The sequence below is a fragment of the Cheilinus undulatus genome, linkage group 23 (genome assembly GCF_018320785.1).
Source record: "Cheilinus undulatus linkage group 23, ASM1832078v1, whole genome shotgun sequence".
In the NCBI taxonomy this organism is placed as follows: Eukaryota; Metazoa; Chordata; class Actinopteri; order Labriformes; family Labridae; genus Cheilinus; species Cheilinus undulatus.
This window is the reverse complement of record NC_054887.1, coordinates 9,507,670-9,526,284: the sequence shown is the minus strand read 5'-3', so window position 1 is coordinate 9,526,284 and position 18,615 is coordinate 9,507,670. Positions and strand designations below refer to the sequence as shown.

Sequence of the window (18,615 nt, the reverse complement as noted above, 5' to 3'; positions counted from 1 at the left end):
AAAAGTAATGTCTAAAGAACATTTAACTCACACACTGAAGCAAAGGCGAGAGCAGAGTTGGGGGAGTAAAGAGAGTGGGTGTGATAGAGAGAGTGTGAAGTCGGTAAAAGTCAAACTTGACACTTGTTTTTCTGATGTAATTCTATGTAACTCTGTGCTTTATCAGTGCACTGACTGAACTGCACTTGTAGAGCTAAGCGTGAGTGGTAGGGGTGCACTGATTGATCGGACAAAATCGGTATCGGCGCCGATTTCCTTCATTTTAGGACATCAGCGATCGGCCGATCCTTGTAAATAAGATCAGTGGATAAGATCGGTTTTTATATGCCTCTACCTACTAAAATGTGAAAAATGAAAGACTAAAGGAACTGATATAATTTAGTAGTTTGGACAGCAATGCTTTAAACTTTTCATTTATATTTGAGAGAACTACCCCATGTGCAGTTAAAACAACAAGCTTGTATTTTTTCACGGGTATTGTTCAATGTTATTCAATAAAAGTAAGATTGGAACATTGAAGGTGTATGCTGTCAGTTATAAAAAAAAAAAAAATGGTATCGGCCAAAATCGGAATCGGCAGGTCAGGCTTTTTAAAGATCAGTGATTGGTGATCGGCCAGAAAATTGCAATCGGTGCACCCCTAGTGAGTGGTAATGATAACTGAAGATGTAATTGTGACAGCGGTCTTCGGTGTATTCAGTCGGCATAAATTTGTCTGCTGCAGAGATAGAAGCCAAACACATGATGAACCTGGTTTAACTTTTGTCATTACAAAACTGCTATAAACTTTTACAACGAGGAAGTAATAAACTACGTGCAGGCTGTCATTTCAATGCTTTGGTTTTATTTCATTTTCTAATTTCCATTAATTTGATGTTGCTGTTTGTGTCTAACCCAAAGTTAATTTATTTATACTTGCAGAACATTGTAAGAAGAAGTGATTTAATTTGACGATTACATGATGGAATAATGCTATCATAGGAAAGGGATCTGTTTGTTCAAAAACAAGGGGTAATTTATTGTATTCCACCAAAACTGATGCATTGAATATTGTCAGTGATGTGGCCAAAAAGTTGACTAAGCAGAAGGGGTATAAGGGTTCCAGAGTTCACAGTTTGGTTCATACCTCAGCTTTGGGGTCATGGTTTGGTACAAGTTGAAATCATTCTTTCTCCGTCATTTATTACTTTAAACTGATAATAGTACAGCTTGAAGTTTGTTCCATCCAGCGTACCTAGAACTACCTGTGATAGTTGGTACAGCCTGTGGTGTGTGCAAGCTTGCACCTGAATCTTGAAAGGAAAATTGAGTTTACTTTAGTTAAATGTTATTGAGTGAATAAAAGAAAATGTTTTGAAATCTCTATATTTTCCTTTGAAGGTTTTTTAAACTTGCACACAAATTAATAAAGTCATAAATCCGGTTTTGCATGAAAAATCAGGTATTTTATTTTGAGGCCATATCACCAAGCCCTACTTATTGACAGGCATCTGGCTGCAGACCACTACTCTCAGACGCTCCCTCTTGCAGACCACCTCTGACAGGAGTGACACAATTTGCTGTTAGTTAGTGATGTAATTATGCAAATGGTGGCTAGCTTTAGCTGCATTAGGTGAGAGAACATAGCTAACAGTAACATCTGACTCAATGGAGAGATCTGACGATAAGTACTCCAGCACTAGCAGGGATAGTGATTACTCCAGTAGCGTTTTATTACTCGCACACAGTGCACACACTATTTTGAGCAGTAATATTTTATCTGATCCACCAGGGAATGTGTGCTAGAAATCTCTGGGTTTGCCAAACTGAATATATTTGGAATGAAATAACAAAATGTAAGAAAATGATGAATGGTACACAGAGGTAAATCCTTTCCAGCCATGGCTCTGTCTTTATTAGCACAGTGAGCCTAATTATTGCATCACCTGCTTTTCAACAGCTATGGCAACTCTTAGTAGAAATGCCAATCAAAAGGCAAAACCAAAACATTAGCCTAAGCGCCGTTAAGCACATGCCATTTGTAGTGATACCAGAGAGGAGAAGATAAGCCTGCTGAAAACAAAACTTATGACAGTTGATAAGCTCCCATTAAGTTTTGGGGAAGGAAAAGACCAGTGGGCCGCTGATGTTTGTTGAGCCAGAGAAAAAGCCGCCATCAGGGCTACCAAAAGCTATGAGAGTAGAAGAGATGTAAGAGAAAAGAGCACCATTTTGTGAAGGTGACAGGAGTTGACAGTGATGGCTGAATAACATTTCGACTGCCATTCATACTACAGAGATCTGTGTTGACGTTTTCTATTTATTTATACAGTTAATAACACTGGGTTACATTATTATATACTCCATTCAGAAGTGCTGATGGGCAAAAGAGGATAAAAAAAATAACATAGCAGACCACTTACAGCCCTGTGTTATGTTTTTTATGTTAATTATGATTTATGAGAGTTACAAAAACTATGCATTTGTGTAAATATATTAAACTCCCAAACTTAGTTGTAATCCGGTTTTGCAAGTCAGGTTAGTTACTTTTGCTGTGAAAAGACTTCAGCTTTAGAATTTAAAAAATTACTGTCATTCAGGCTATTCCTAAACCAACTCAAATCCTCCACTTTAACCAACAGTTAAAGGGGAGACTATGGAGCGCATTCAGAGCTACAAGTACCTTGGTGTTGTCATTGATAATAAGCTGTCTTTTAATTCATCAACACTGATGAAGTTTATTAAAAAAAACAGCAGCGCCTGCATTTCGTCCAGAAGCTCAACCAGTTTGGTCAATGTTCTATCACTTCATGGTTGAATCTGCCCAAACCTTTGCCATTATCTGCTGGTTTGGTAGCCTCTCACTAGGAGGTAAAAAGATATTGGAACACATTTTTAAGATTGCCAGTAAAATTATTGGTATTAAACTACCTAATCTGTCTCTAAATTTTAACAAGAGAGTGAGGTCTGAGGTTCAGGACATCATACAGTGTCCTGATCATCCTCTGCATGCTGAATGTGAGCTCTTGCACTCTGGCAGGGGATTCAGATTGCCAAAGGCTAATTCTAACAAGAAAATTCATTCGTAACTCAAGCCATTACACACCTAAATTCTAAAAATCAACAAATATGATGCGCTTCATTTTCACTACAGATGTCTGAAGATGTATTTTAAGGATGGTTCTGCCTTCAGTTCTCCTTTAATGTATTTTGTGCTTATGCATTGAAGTGTTGAGTTTCAGGTTTATATTTTAACTGTCTGCAGTGCAAATTTCCTTTAGGGGACAATAAAGTTAAAGTAAAAGTTGAAGTTCAAGATATTTGAGGTTGATCCTACCATAACCCTAAACCCTACACCTCAATCCAACCCTATCTGGAAGTGTAATCTGATTTTATTTTGAAAGTTTTTGCATTGTTTTGCTGTCCTGACAGTGGTGTTGTCTGACAGACCCTCTTGTATGTATTAGACTTTTTGAAATGTTTAACCAATTTAAAAGCAATTTAAAACCAATTCTATGTCACCAGATCAGGGCATCACTAATTTAATGTTTTGGTTTTTGTTTTCAGAAATCTTCCTGCAGCTCCACCATAAACATATTTTTGTTACAGGTTCTGTTTACATTAAAGCTCATGTTAAAGTTACAAAAGGTGTGGTCATCATGTGCACTTCTCACATGATGCATTTGTAAATCACACAAAGTCAAACACGTCAAGCAAGTTTCGCCTCAAGTGAACTCAACTAAAGACAGACAACAAAGATACAACTATTTGTCTAAAAAAAAACAAAAGTAATGAGCTGAAAATTAGATTTGCCACATTTCAAGAATGCTGCTAACAATCTAAAAACAGGCCCCCCCAAAAGGTCTTAAACCTTATGTGTGGCGAAGTTTGCTTTATCCGATGACATAATCCTTCACTGTATCTTCCTTCCCTTAAACCCAACCACAGCACGAAATGTAATACAGAACTGAAAACTTCTTGCAAACATGCAAAACCTTTCCTTCCTCAAAAGCATTAACCCTTCAGATAAACAGAAGCTAAAAACAGAGGTGTGTATGAAGCTACACATGAGCGGGAAATGGATAAAATGGTGGATGTGCCTCTGTTTATCTTCCCTTCAGACACATTTGAAAAATAACAGACACTCTTGAAAAAATGAAGTAGGCGCTATCAGATATAGCGGGGGGTGGGGGGGCATGCAAAGCACACAAACAGTGAGGTGGTTTAACAGCTCTTGGCAGAGCAGCTGCTAACTTCATCTGAACAGGCTGAACAGGAAGTTGAAGAGGGTATACCAGTCATTTTGGTTTTACCTCTGATATCCTAAATTTGCTGGTGCAAAGCGGATCGTGGTCTCATAGAGGTTGTAGTGGATGTAGACGTTTGGGTCAATGTCCAGGTTGAACTCTGTGTTACAGGCTCCAGGGACCGGATCTAAAAAAAAAAACAAAGGACATGATGGATGATTTGAGAAAGTCCCCAAGAAGCCTACTGTCAGCTTTTATTAAAGATTATTCGCTTACATTTAATAGAATCTATTTGAAAGTTTTGTTTTTGAGAGTTGGCAGGTTGGGCCTCTGGGTCACTCTATGACATGGATGTTCTCCAAATCATCTACCTCAGGATAAGTCTGAGCTTTTGCTGCCAAACAGTCATCTCAGGGCATCTGTGATAGAGACTAAAGCCTGGTTTTTGCTTCTGCATTGAGTCTATGTCACAGCTACAGTATCGTGGACTACACTGTTGTGAGCACCACATACTTGTGAGTTGGTGTGTCCATGTTGCTCTGCAATACTCTGCCAAAACACTTCACAACAGTACATTTTTTATCCTAGTTCTGATCTCATCACCACTTTTCCTGCTTGTTTATGTACAGGAAACTATGGTAACATAAGCCAAGAATATTATGTTGGAGTGGGGGCTGATTAATATTGAGCAGCAGTTGATTATACTGCACTTATTTCAAAGAGAAAAGGAGAGGAGACATCATGGGAAATGGAAAGTACAGCTGGTGAATCAGCTAATGCAGATAAAATAATGGAGTCTAATATCAGAATTGACACAAAATTTTTACAGACAGCCATGTCAGGATGGCCTGTTGTGGATTAGTTTCAGCACACTAGGAAGTCTTCAGAGCAACCGCAACATGTACAATCAGTGATATGCGTGAGCTTCCTGAAGAACAAATCACTCTGAGCTATTTAAGTCTGTTGTGAAAGTAACTATGCCTTGGTTTTGCAGAAACAGAACAGTAGCTACAACTTCCTTGTTTTTAAATTTCTTTTGTCAGACTGAGCTTAAAGGATTTTTTCCACTGAAAAGAGGACAGACGAGGAAATACCAGTGCTGGTGTATGGGAGGATGACCCCAGTGCCTGCCACAGGGTCACCTTCTGGAGACGACAGGAACAAGGAGAGAGCTGACTGGCCAGGCAGTAGAGCTGACAGGAGCCCAGAGTCCACTGCTGTTACTGAGAGACCAAGGTCTGGAACCTGAAGCAAATAAAATGATTGTATCAGCAAACACACAAATAAAAATAAAAAAAAGAAACAAGCACACAGTTGCATAACATCCCAATATATAGGATGAAAACAAGACAAACTGCTTACAGACATGATTGCAGCTTTGTGAGGTTTAGGCACAGCAAACTTTAGGTGAATGCCAACACTAAAAGCAAAGTTAACAATACTGACATGCCGGTGGTTGGCAGAACAGTATTTTACTGTATCAAGTTCACCATCTGAGTTTTCTTTTTCCCACAGCACTTCTGCAAAAACCTGCCCTACTGTGCTGTGATTGGCTGTTAACTTGTTGCCTAAATATTTTTTTCAGAGCTTTCTACCTGTGAGCTCTTTTACTTACTACAAAGGATGCTTTGAAAGTCTCTTGTCACTTGCAATTTAAGCCAAAACAACTATCTCTTCATAAACATGACTAACAGGGTTGATGACTACACCTACACACTCATGCTGCAAGAATTTTCTACGCTGTTGACGGCGTACTTAGCAAGGATAACAAAAAATCACAGTAAGTGTTCAGTTTTAAATTAGTGTGACCATTTGGTGTCACACAGGAAACAAAGAGTCTGGCAAGTTTTGGGACGCAATGTCCTGTTTTGGACTTGTATCCTTTCAAAGGCTATCAGCCCAGCAGATTGGGCCAACAACTGCTCAGCATGGTTGCAGAAAGTGGAACTATGTAAAAGAAATTCTGTGTTAAAAAAAAAAAAAAAAAAAAAAAAAAAATCTTTGATTACACTAGTTATTTTGTTTAATGTTTCAGCCTGGACAAAATAAGGGGCCATCCTAGCTTCCTTCAGCTATGCTGCTAGCATGGCTTACACTGTAATCTTGTATGATCAAGAATGAAACCTACATACTTTCCTGTCTTCTTATGAGTCAGCTATGCAGAGCTCTGAGGCTTTTAAACACGTACATGTTCCCTGAATGAAATGCATACATGTTTCTACCGCAATAGGTTGGTAGACTAAACCCCACAGTTCATAAATAAATGAGCTGATGCAACCACAAGCGAACAGTAATGACAGCTTTAACATCTGAAAACATCACAACACCCAGCCCTTTGTTTGGATTTCTATGATTTTAACCCACTCTACTGTTAGCATTAGCTGAGGATTACAATCCAGTGCTTCTAAGCTCTCCGAGCAGTGACCTTTAGAACTCACAGAGCTTATGATACAACTTGTGAGACTGTGGTAACTTAAAGGTCAACGGATGTCTCATGTCTTCGTTAAAATGAGGAGAATCAACTCTCCCACTATAATACCTGGAATATTCATTTTTACAAACCGTATTAGTCGTTTATAAACCCATGATCTGAATTAATCAATTTCATTGTCAAAAAAAAGGCAAAGCAAGTTCAAGTAAGTACAAAGGCTAGCAGAAGGTTCTACTTTGCACTGAGTCTGTTTTATACAAAAAATGTTTTGCAAACAAAAATTTCACTAAATAACAGAACTAACAGAAGATATCTTGAGCACTGTGTGTAATCAATGCCTAATATATCTTATTTTCAAGCATGTTACAAGTTTTAAAAAGTGAAAAAAATAAAATAAAATGAAATAAAGATACATTTTCATGTTTACCACAGAATGATACTATACTTGGGTGGTAGGAGTTGAAAAAGGGTCATCCCAACCTGCCTCGTTTTGTAATAAACCTACAAAACAAGGCATTCTTCAGCAGTATTTTTTTCATAAGATAACTCAAATAACATCAATTGCTTTTTGAAATGTTTCATTTGATATTCCATAAATATAACAGGTAGGCAGAAAGTGTCAATGCTCATTGTTGATGTGGGAGCATATTGCAACCAGCATCCAAGACCGCAGGAGTACCTATTAATTTGTGCTGCAAGCACTTGTAGAATATAGAATAAGATCACAGTATCTTGCTGGATTTTCTTAAAGCTACTGGGCTTTTGGAGCATATTGTTGGAAGGTTTGCTACCATCTTACCGGAAGAACACAGGCTGTTCAGTTAGAGGGTGTCACATCAGCGGTATTCCAAATTCACAAGGGAGCACCACAAGGTTCAGTACTGGCCCCTCTGTTATCTAAGATTAACATTAGTTGCCTCTGACAGAATATTTCCAATTCTTCTTCTCATTCTTATGCTGGTGATATGGTTATTTACTGCTATACACAAATGCCTGCACACGCTTTTGCATATCTTCAGCATGCTTTTGACATTGTAAAGATCAGCTTTGTCAGCTGCAACTTAATTGCTGCTAAAACTAAACTCCTGTTTTTTACATCTACAAGAACAGTGAAACAATGAAATTTTCAGGGAAAATTATTACTAAAAATGGCCATGACATTGAGTTGGTAACCTTTTTTAAATATTTGAGGGTTTTACTTGATAAAATCTTTCTTTAAATGTACCTGGGTGGTCCACCAAAGTATTATCTATTAGGGATGCACGGTAATTTCGGCCAGATATCGTTATTTACAGATATTAGCTTACAAAGGCAATTATCAGTATCGGCAGATACTGATATTTTCTGCTGATATTTACAACTGATATTTTGGCTGTCAATATCAGCGTATATGGACTGTAAATTTTGGCCATATGTACTAATAAGTTTGTGGAGTTTTAGGCTGGGTCGACAAAGCAACGTCAGTTGAGGTCTTTTTTTTGTTTGTCCTCATTCCTTACACTTTAAAGTGTGTTTTAAGGACATAAAATTTCTTTCTTTCTTATCCTTCAACTTCAAACTGTGTTTAAAGGAATGAAATTTCAGGTCTGTAATACTTATTTAAATATGGATGTCAATATCAGCATCAGCTGGAATGTATCTGTAAATATCTGCATATTGGCAAAAATCCAATATCTTGTATCATTATCTATATGTGTGAAATCCTGCAATCCAGAAATTGCATACCTCATGGAGGCAAATAACCCCCAGGCAGTTTTTCCAGTTTTGTTCTTTAAAAAATCTTTTGTTTTATTTTATAGGAGAGTGCTTATGTTTTTATAGATCTTCTGTCTATGTCAGGCACTTTGTTCAACATTACTTGTATCAAAAGAGCCATAAAAGTGTCTGATTGACTGTTGTTGCTATAAAGACATAAGATGTACTGATTTGATGAATAGTAGCACTGTCTGCAACACAGCAGCAAAATATGTAGGCATTTCGAAGCTAATCCAACTTATGCATGATATTCTATTGTATAACACTACTGATCTCCTCAGTTATAACAGTTAACCTTAATAAAAAAAAGAATAATTATTGTTCTGATTATGTGGGTTTCCATCCAAAAGAACAAATAAGAGATTTTAAAGAAATCATTGCTGAAATCATTGCTGAAAGTAACAAGAATTCAGAATAATGTTATTTTTCAAATCTTTAGTAATTCAACTAAATACAAAATTTTGCAACAGAATGAGAAACAATTTGATGTCTGACGTATCCTGAACTGGTGAACTCCCAGTTGAATCAACCTAATTTGATAACAACAACATAATGTGTGATATCAGATTAGAAAAAAGTGACCAAAGCACTTGGCCTTCTGGACAAAATGTTCTAAGTTTCAATTTGACGAACACGTTGCACCACTTGTGGGATAGCCCTCTGTGCTGCTCACCCTTTTATGTTGGTAGCATAGAGGAGGATCTTTGCAATGATCTTATCTGTGTGGTTCGCCTTTGCCTTCTGTGAGTGAAGCCTTTTCTCTCTTTTAGTGATATGAATACATGCTCTTATTCCAATTCAGATACAGGCGACTTCATTTATTCTAGAGGTCCAATTCAGTTTCAGTCGGTAAGACCTGGTAGTCTTGTACTCTTCTGTTGGACAGATAAGTAAAAGCACGTTGTTGGCTGAACAAGGATGAGGTTTATGATCCTTTTCAGGTTAAGCTGCCATTTGTGGGAGGTCTGTGCACATCACAAACTGCTTAACAAGCTAACATAAAAATCTGTATTGGCTAATCTACCGATAGATAATGGCAGCAAAAATATGATTGAGGATCCCTACAATCTTTCATAAAAAGTTGTTCAAGAGAGCTGTCATCCAACTTTTGCACAGCCATGTTTTTGCAAAAAAACTGGTGCAAAATCCACAAGTAGAAGAGCTATTTTTGTTCAAGCCTTAAAAAAATCTCTGGCTGTAATATCAGCAAGGTGATATGAGTATTGTCCAAAATCCCAAATTTATCAGATTCTTGTACAAAGTATTATAGCTTAATTGTGTTTACCACAGAATCTCTTTTATAAGAAACTGCATTAAAGATCAATATCTGAGTAAGGATTGATATGTTGTGACAGGAAACAGATGGTCGGATATTTTAGGGCACAAACCAGATATTTTGAAAAATATTTTTCAGAGGGTCAACTCTAAATAACTCGTGTGACGAGTCTGTCAGCATAGAAGCATTGTGCCCACACAGTGTGACTCTCAGTCTGACTGCTCATACAATAACTCCATTGTATGATAACCCGGCATCTTGTGCAGACAGTGGGGTGGGTATAGATACGGCATTCGATTTGGTTTCCACTATATTTATCTAATACGCCAGTAAGCTAGAGCAACTATCCAGAAGTGTGTAAAGGATTTACAACTTAATGACTGCTTATTAGTTACTGACAGAAAACACACAACAGTGATTTAACCGTGTGATCAGTTCATGAGAGCATTTCTAATTTTCATTTTAAATTCAGTGATGTTTGTAGTGGATTCTTCATCTATTGTGTAGTTTGTTGACTCTGCAGCATGGGGAGCAAAAACCACAGTAGCTGCTAAAAAGTAAGACATAAAAAGGATCCTTCGGTTTAGTAATGTGTAACCAAGAGTGGTAAAATAAAGAGAATAAGTGAAATAGACATAATGATACAAAGAAAGCTCAAGTGTATTGGAGTGAATACGTTTCTATCATTGAATTGGCCCATCAATGCTGCCTCTGTTTGATTGAAACCAAAGGCTTTAAAGGGATACTTCAACATTTTGGCAGATTCGCCCATTGCCATAATTCCTATAGTCTTAGTAATAGGTTCGTTACCGTCAGTTGTCGGTGCAAGCTATTTTTAGATCGGCGCTGCCGAGTTCGGACCTGCTGTGCCAACTCAATGTAAGCAGACGGTATTCCGGCTTTCCCTCATCAAACTCATCAAATACACAATCCAACAACTCTAAAACGCTCTCGTGGACAAGTTGTGACCTGCACATTCACCACACTATGAAATAATCATGGAAAATTACCAGAAGGAGATGTTTTAAAGCTAAATGCAAAGCCGGAACTACACTCCAGACATGGCTGCTGCACTGTGTCACTCCACCCAGTGGTTTGCTCAAGAAATAGTTCCAAGTATTTGCTTCATGTGTCGTAATGTTACATAATTATTAGGGGTGTGACGAGACACCTATCTCATGAGACGAGACAAGATTTGGGCCCATGAGACACGAGACGAGATTTTACCCTTTTTTTCAATTTTGGAAAAAAAAATACATGGGTGGATAATATGTCCTTTATACAACTGAAAGTCATAATTGCAAAGTATTCAGGTCTACTCAAAAATGTTTGAACTAAGTACTGAATAGGCTATTGATGCTTCCAGAGTATGTTTTGTCTAACTTTGACTCAAACTGTACATTTGGATGCTCTTCAAATCAAACCTTTCATTTTAACAGTCTACAACATCTTTAATTTACTACACTATGCACTAATCCCTACAATTACAATAATTATTTTTAATAATATTAAAAACAGTATAATAATAATAAATGTAGATTATTTTAAAAGTGCTTTAAGCACTGTTTACAACAGACTGAAATTGAAAGAGCTGCATCAGTAAAATCAAACTATTTCTCATCCTCTTTAAGGACTTCCATATTTAAAACACTCAAAATAAATATTTCTCTCAATTACACGTTTGCTGTAATTTAAAGAAAAAGATTATCTTATCGTTTTGTTGTCTTTTTTTCTCATATGAGTTTTGATAGTGTTGGACACGACGCACAGATGAGCGTGTGTTAATGTGTGTGCATTTGTGAGTGCGTGTGTCTCTCTGCTCTGTCTGCTGTCAGACAGCAAACAAGACGCGTTTAACTGGAGCTCTAACTTCGGTTTTTGGAGCTACTCTATGGCACTCATACAGAGTGTGTTTACCGCTACAGTATGCAGACCTGTTGCACTACTCATGTTAAGCTTCTGATTGATGATACGCACAGCCAACAGCTGATGGATGACATGACAAAGCAGCGACTCAAAGTTACAAAGTCACAAACAGCAGCATTACGAGTGCGTCTGTGCATACACGAGCTAAATAAACGCTGTATTCTCCTCATGGGGAAGGCACAGGCTTACACCTGCAGTATTTTATCAATTCACACAGCTTTGATGATTTATAGGTGGATCATGTGCGGCTCAAGTAGCGCATGTGAGGGGTGTGGGAGGTTGGATACCGGATCAGCTCAGTTTCTTCATTAGCTCTCTCACCAACAGTTTAAAGTGTCCAGGGCATCTTTGTGATCTTTTAGAACGTCCAGTTTGGTATTGTCCTCTGTGAGGAGAGCTGCTGCTCCAAGTGTCTGCACAACATTGATCTTGCGAGATTGATTTTTCCGACGAGAAATCTCATGGCGTTTTGATCTCGCGAGATCTCGTGGCACGAGATCTTGTCACATCCCTAATAATCATACGTTATTATTTCATAGCGTGGTGAATGTACAGGTCACAACTTGTCCACGAGAGCGTTTTGGAGTTGTTGGATTGTGTATTTGATGAGTTTGATGAGGGAAAGCCGGAATACCATCTGCTTACATTGAGTTGGCACAGCAGGTCCGAACTCGGCAGCGCTGATCTAAAAATAGCTTGTACCAACAACTGAAGGTAATGAACCTATTACGAAGACTATAGGAATAATGGCAATGGGCAAATTTGCCAAAATGTTGAAGTATCCCTTTAATATCGCCATCAGTCGTCAGAGAACTGAGCACTGTGCATGCAGAGTCTGCACATTTCCTGCATATAAAAATGTTCAGGCTATATTTGACTCAGCTACTATCACAGATACACTAGTATGACGGTTGAGGAAGACACAGTTATGCCAAGTGGATCTTAAGTGAGTGTATTTGTGCTATCATCAGCACTTAGTTCCTGTACTTGGTCAGTTCACTGCACTGACATGCTGCCGATTGTTTCAGCATTACAGCTGCAGGTGGAGAGTCACAGCAGTGGGAAGACGGAGAGCTTTCATTACGTTAGAAGTAACACTCATCCCGAATTTCCATATACAGCGTGCGCGCCACGCACTGAAGCGCCGCGGGTTTGCTCCGACTGAAAGACGAGCGACCTTGCCCATTGGAAGCGAGTCTAGAGCGCTGTGCCGTGGCGTGCAGCCCTGATCAGCAGCAAGAGATCACGGGAGAACTGTGAGTTCACGCAGGAATAGCATGTCAACAGCTGACTATTTTACCTTTTGGGGTTAATTTATCATCCTTTCCAGTATAAGCCCATGGTATTATTGCTTCCTCCATTGAGTGAGTACATTAGGAAGTTAAAAAGTTCATGTTTGCTTAAAGGATCTGTAGTTTTATGCAAAATTCTTTGGCTAAATATCCCCAAAAGTTGACTTTTCCTCGTCAATGGCGCCATTATAGCTCTGTGACCCACTGACCTCTCGGTGACCCTTTGCTCTCCCTGCAGGATGAGACATAATGTTGATAAAGTGATGATTTACGATTGGGAGTCCGTGCATTGTGTTTTATTTTGAAAGAACCGTATGCTTTATGCTTGTGACATCCATGGTTGGTGCTTTCTGAACGACAGTGAATTTACGAGGTTTGGCAGCGGCCAGTGCTGAACTAGACCTGCAGCAAATCTGAAACGAAGTGGAGTGCCGCTCCAGGCACGGGCCGCTGCCGGTCTAGAGCGTCGGCTATGGAAATGCTCTGATAGACTAGAGAGGGAGCGAAGTGCTCCGCAGTTCGATTTGCCGGCGTTCCGCGGCGCGCATGCTGTATGTGGAAATTCGGGGTCACAAGGCTGATAAGCGCTAACATTTATTTTCAGGCCTTGAAAGATTGGTGATTGGGTTTTGATTTCCATCCCAAACTATTCAGTTTTGCAAATCAGGCAGTTTCTGTTAAAAGACAAACATCCTGTTTTTTTCCCCATTTGGTACTTGTGATCTATCTGTGTCAAGTTCTGGCCTCCATTTACGTCACCACGGCTCTTCTTTTTCTAGCCGAGGTCTTCTTTCACTGAGAGACTCACATGATTCTGTTTTTCTTTCTCTTGTTTTCAGACTGTTTCATTCAGTAAAAAAAATAAAGTTAATCTAAATCAGGCTCTGTGCTCTGTCCATCAAGCATGGACCCAAACCAGATCTCTCCCACTGAGACTTTTGGGACTAAGGCCAGAGGTTTTTCCTTGGGGCCGCCCTGTCTGCCACTCATGACCAGTGGACTGTACATCAGCTGACTGCCACTTCTCTCACTTGGTCAGACGACCTCGCTTCACAAGGCTTCATTCATTAATCAGGGGTTGAACTAACCGGGTAATCATACAGCATGAAGCATATCTTTAATTTCATCGTTTTGCTTGCATCTGGGAGCATGCCTTGAATACATTTACTCAATTATGGGAGGAGAAAATCAAGCAAATGATTCAGCATTTGATTTGCTAATTTAACAGAGAATAATACATGACAAGCTGAACATCTGTGATCTTTCATCTTGGCCATTTTTACTGTCTTTACTGCCTCTCCTCTGCATGTTATGAAGCCACTTTTAGAGGAATGCAGAGAAATCACTGTACCATGACCAACATGTCAGGAAGTTTACTCTGATGAAAGTACAACACCAAGTAAAAGTTATGTGTTACATGTTTTCATTAAATCGCTTGATGTTAATCTCATTAACAGATTCTTTATGAGCAGGCAATTAACATGTTTTGGTTGAAGCCCTCAGGTTTCTGTTTGTAGTAAAATAATCTTCCAGGGATTCAGTGGGCAAGAATCTGTCAATGATTTACAGTAAGGTCTGTAATTATTTGGACAGTCACACAGTTTTTATCCTTTTGCTTCTATTTGCCATCACACTGGATTTAAAATAAAGCAGTCAAGACCTGTCTTTCCTTTTGAGATGAAGAGAAAGAAAGAAATCTGGCAACTGTTTGTCATAGGTGCAACTACAGCACTTAAACAGGAGGAGTTTCTCTTCAGAATACTCATAAAAAAACCCACACTATCACACCACATCCTGCCCCTTTATTGGCTGTTACTGATGATTCAACACTGTGAAATCAGGTCAGGACTATCTCACCCTCGTGTAGGAGAGCGTGGCGTTGCGGTGCTGCGTGTGAAACTGCAGAGTAAGGAAAGCGATCTCTGGGGGGATCCTGGACACCATGGCCTGCACCGTCTCGTTCTGGGAGACGCTCACATTCTGAAACATTCCCGGAAGAAAAACCACTCGGTCTGTGAAAGACAGGGAAAATCGGATTGGACTCCATAAACCACTGGATTTTACTGGTGTAGTGTGTAGCCTAAGACTCGTTCTGCTACAGTATAAACATATAACTCAGCTCATTAATCTAAAGTAGGACAGAACAATGTATGATCTAAGTATAACAATTGTTATGATACTAATGCTGCAAGCATGTAACGTCATTATTTAGCATTTTAAAATAATAGTTAAGAGGATCCCTTACAATGCCACCCATAACCCATGCACTGATCATGAGAAACATAATTACAATGACAAAACAAATATATAAATACAAACATTTTGGTAAAAAATAAATTAATTAGTACAAATTAGTGAATTATAATTAGAAACAATAAATTCTGAACACATGAATGGAAATATAACCTGAAAAAGAAGATACAATTTAAAAGCATATTTTGCAAAAAAAAAAAAAAAAAAAAACTTGGTTGTTGCTTTTTGATTATCAGGAAGAAGTAAGAAGTAAAATACAGCAACAACAACGATCTTCATCAACACATGACAAGACACCAGGCTAATTAGCAGTTAGCAACAACAGCTAGGCTTGCAACACCGGGATGGTTCGTGCAATCACATCCAGCTTTGAATGATGTTGTAAATCCAAAATTCCAACTTAAAACACCTTTATGCTTTATTGGTAAAGACTTGAGCCATACACAGTAGCTGATAACAAAAGCTTAAGGAATGTGAGTAATGCTGTTTGTTATTGTTGGGTTATTAGAGACTGCAGTGTCTATGTTTTATGTAGATGCAAAGCAAAGGGACATTCTTACAAATACAAGTGGACTAATAGTAAAATCAGAACATTTTTGTTGTCTAGAGACCAAAGCAAGAGAGACAACAGAAAGGGCCATTTCAAGTTTATAAAGTTAGATATTATTGTATAATTAATTAGCTGCTTCTTAAAACTCATTTTTATAGACTTGCTTTTATGTGATGTCGTCTTCTTCTTATTTGGTTTTTTATCTTCTCACAAATTTTCTACCTTATTTAGTTTGTAATGATATTTGATTTCCTCTCGATCTTTTACTCACCTTTACTACCTGTCAACCTCATTTTAATTCCTTGCCCCTTGGCTGTTTTTAACAGCTACTGTCTTCCTCACTTTATTGCTTTTATCTCTTTAGCACTTCCCTTTCATTTGCTATGATATTTATCAATTTTACTGCTTTACCGTTTTAGAGCTTGTTTTATTCCACTTTATTTATCTATTTCTGCCCTCTTTATTTACATTTTACTAACTTCTATTGTTTAGCTCTTGTTTTTGATTGACTCTTTGTTTCTCTTTTTTGTCTTAAATTTTTGTCCTCTCAGTCTCAGCCTGTGCAGCTGGGTTTCTGCATTGCCTGGGTTCCAACTTGGTTCTGTTGTTTTTATGGTACTTGATTTCTGTGTCCTGCCTGCATCCTGATGAGGTCCACAATGTCTTAGTTGTGTAGCCTCGCATGATGTCTGCACTCTGATTGTTGTCTGACATGCCTTAGTTTGCATGGCATCACATGACATCTGGGTTTGATGTATTTTGATGTTGATGAATTATTATCTCAATCATATTTTTGGTTAGATTCTTTAATTATTTTGGACTTTGTTGATGTTGTCAGGTGTCATTTGTTCTGTCTTCTTTGTCCTTTATTTGGGTTTGTTGCTTTGTCTTTCTGTTTGCTTCTACACATCTCTAAGCACTTTGTAAATCCATGTTTTTAAAAGTTCTATACAAATAAAGTTATTATTATTATTATTATTATATAATTAATTAATATACTTATTAATAGCTCACTGATTACGAAAATAATCAAGAGGATCTAGCTGCAGACCTCTCTGGTGGGGCATTTTGGGCTCATCTGTTGCAGACCTCTACAATGGGGCAACCTCGACCGTTGGGCAGGAAGTGACTCACACTGACACACTAGAATGTTGTACTGAATAATGTATATTTTCTGCTCCCTGTCAGGGGTCACAAAAAGTGGTTACTTTCCACAACAGCAGAATTTTATGAATAAAAATCAAACATTTACTGAGGTGGGTAAATCTTAATTTAGCACACCACAAACTAAGGAAAACCAAAAGAGGGTTAGGGTTGTGCACCTAAAGATTAAAAATCCTAAAGATTAGGGTAAGAGTAAAAAGGGAGGGGAAGAGTAATAAAATTAAACATAACAGACCACAAACAATAAGGAAAAAACCACACAAGGGTTAGTACAACACTTCCTGCCCCACAGTTGAGGTTGCCCCATTGTAGAGTTCTGCAGCCAGATGCCTCTTACTGAAATATCTACTACTTCAATTTCTGAGGACATAAACTTTACTGTTTCAGAGTGTAAGATCCTTAAACATTTTTTTCTTTGCGGTTGTGATTAATTATGTGTCTGACATGTTTATTATTCAAAAATCAACATGTATCACCATACATACCATATCATGGCCTCTACTGGTGTATTACATATCGTATTGTTAGGCTGTGGGAAATACCCTGCCCCATCATGAAGCCTCTATCATACTTTCCATACTTTACAAGTTGATGCAAGAGAAATACACATTTTTACACTGTAAATGAAACTTGAAGCCCAACTGATATAAGAATTTTGGTATTATACTGAAAAACTCTGTGATTATGTCTATGTACTTGGATGTTGTACTAATATGAATATCATAATGAGTTCAGAAATGCCCTTTTATAGAGAAATATCATGATTAAAAGATACTTGTCGTATTATGTATTCTCCACCATCAATGGTGCAGATCATTATCTGCTATATATGCAGATTAGGACTCAAAATATATTATAATACTTGAAAAGATCAAACAAAGAGGATATTCCTTTTGAGACCACAGCAACAAAAATGGAAGTCCAAGGCTTCACAATACTGGGCAATTATTGGTGTGAGTGATAAAAAGCTTCAGCACACTGTCTAAAATCCACAAAATCACTGGCAACATTTCTGTACTTTTCTATATTATCAAAACAACCAAAAAACATCTAAGTGCCAAACATTCTGACAATCTGTTTAGACTTTTACTAGTTCAATACTAAAGTTCAAAACTGTTGATGCGATAGAACAATTTTTTCGTGTATCCCTAGTTTTACAAGCGCACTGTGACAACAATGTGGCCTGTGATATTAGGTAGCAGCTTGTTTAAGTCTAAGGAACTGAGAAGAAGAATTATGACTGGCTGTGGGAAAACAAGATAACATAAAGGCAGTTGGTGCAAAACCAAGCAGTCGACCTGAAACGAAGTCAACAGTGTATGAGAGAGGCATCGTACAGAAAAGGCTGAATGAATGAAAAACATACAGTACTGAGCTATGAGGCAGCACCCTCAAATACTAAAGCAAGCTTCCACCATGTGCTCAAATACTGTAAACAGTGCTCACTACACTAAATTAACACGTTATCCAGATTATATCTTACATTGATTTTACAAAGCATTAGAACTTTAAGCATCAAATCAGCTATTTATTAAAGATGCTCATGCATAAAATCATAATACTATGTCACTACTATTCAGTACAACAGTCCAGCATTAGCTCTTTCATTCTCCATGTTTATCTGAAACCTTTGGATGGGATAGTAAACTATATCTTCCTGTGATCATCTGTTTGCATCATTGCCCATATCTTTAATTGCTTTCTAACACTGTGATGATAAATTCAACATAGATGTATGAAAC

The 18,615-nt window shown here is 38.0% G+C and overlaps 1 protein-coding gene across 1 annotated transcript in view; it reads right to left on the bottom strand.

The window, feature by feature from the left end:
• The window catches only part of tm7sf3 (transmembrane 7 superfamily member 3), a 35,055-nt gene that overhangs the window by 13,750 nt on the left and 2,690 nt on the right, over positions 1-18,615 (bottom strand). Inside the window, exons 2-4 of the mRNA XM_041781076.1 lie at positions 14,764-14,918; positions 5,321-5,471; positions 4,293-4,413 (exon numbers count right to left, since the gene is read on the bottom strand). Coding sequence (XP_041637010.1) covers positions 4,293-4,413; positions 5,321-5,471; positions 14,764-14,918 — 427 coding nt within the window. The remainder of the gene's footprint in view (positions 1-4,292; positions 4,414-5,320; positions 5,472-14,763; positions 14,919-18,615) is intronic.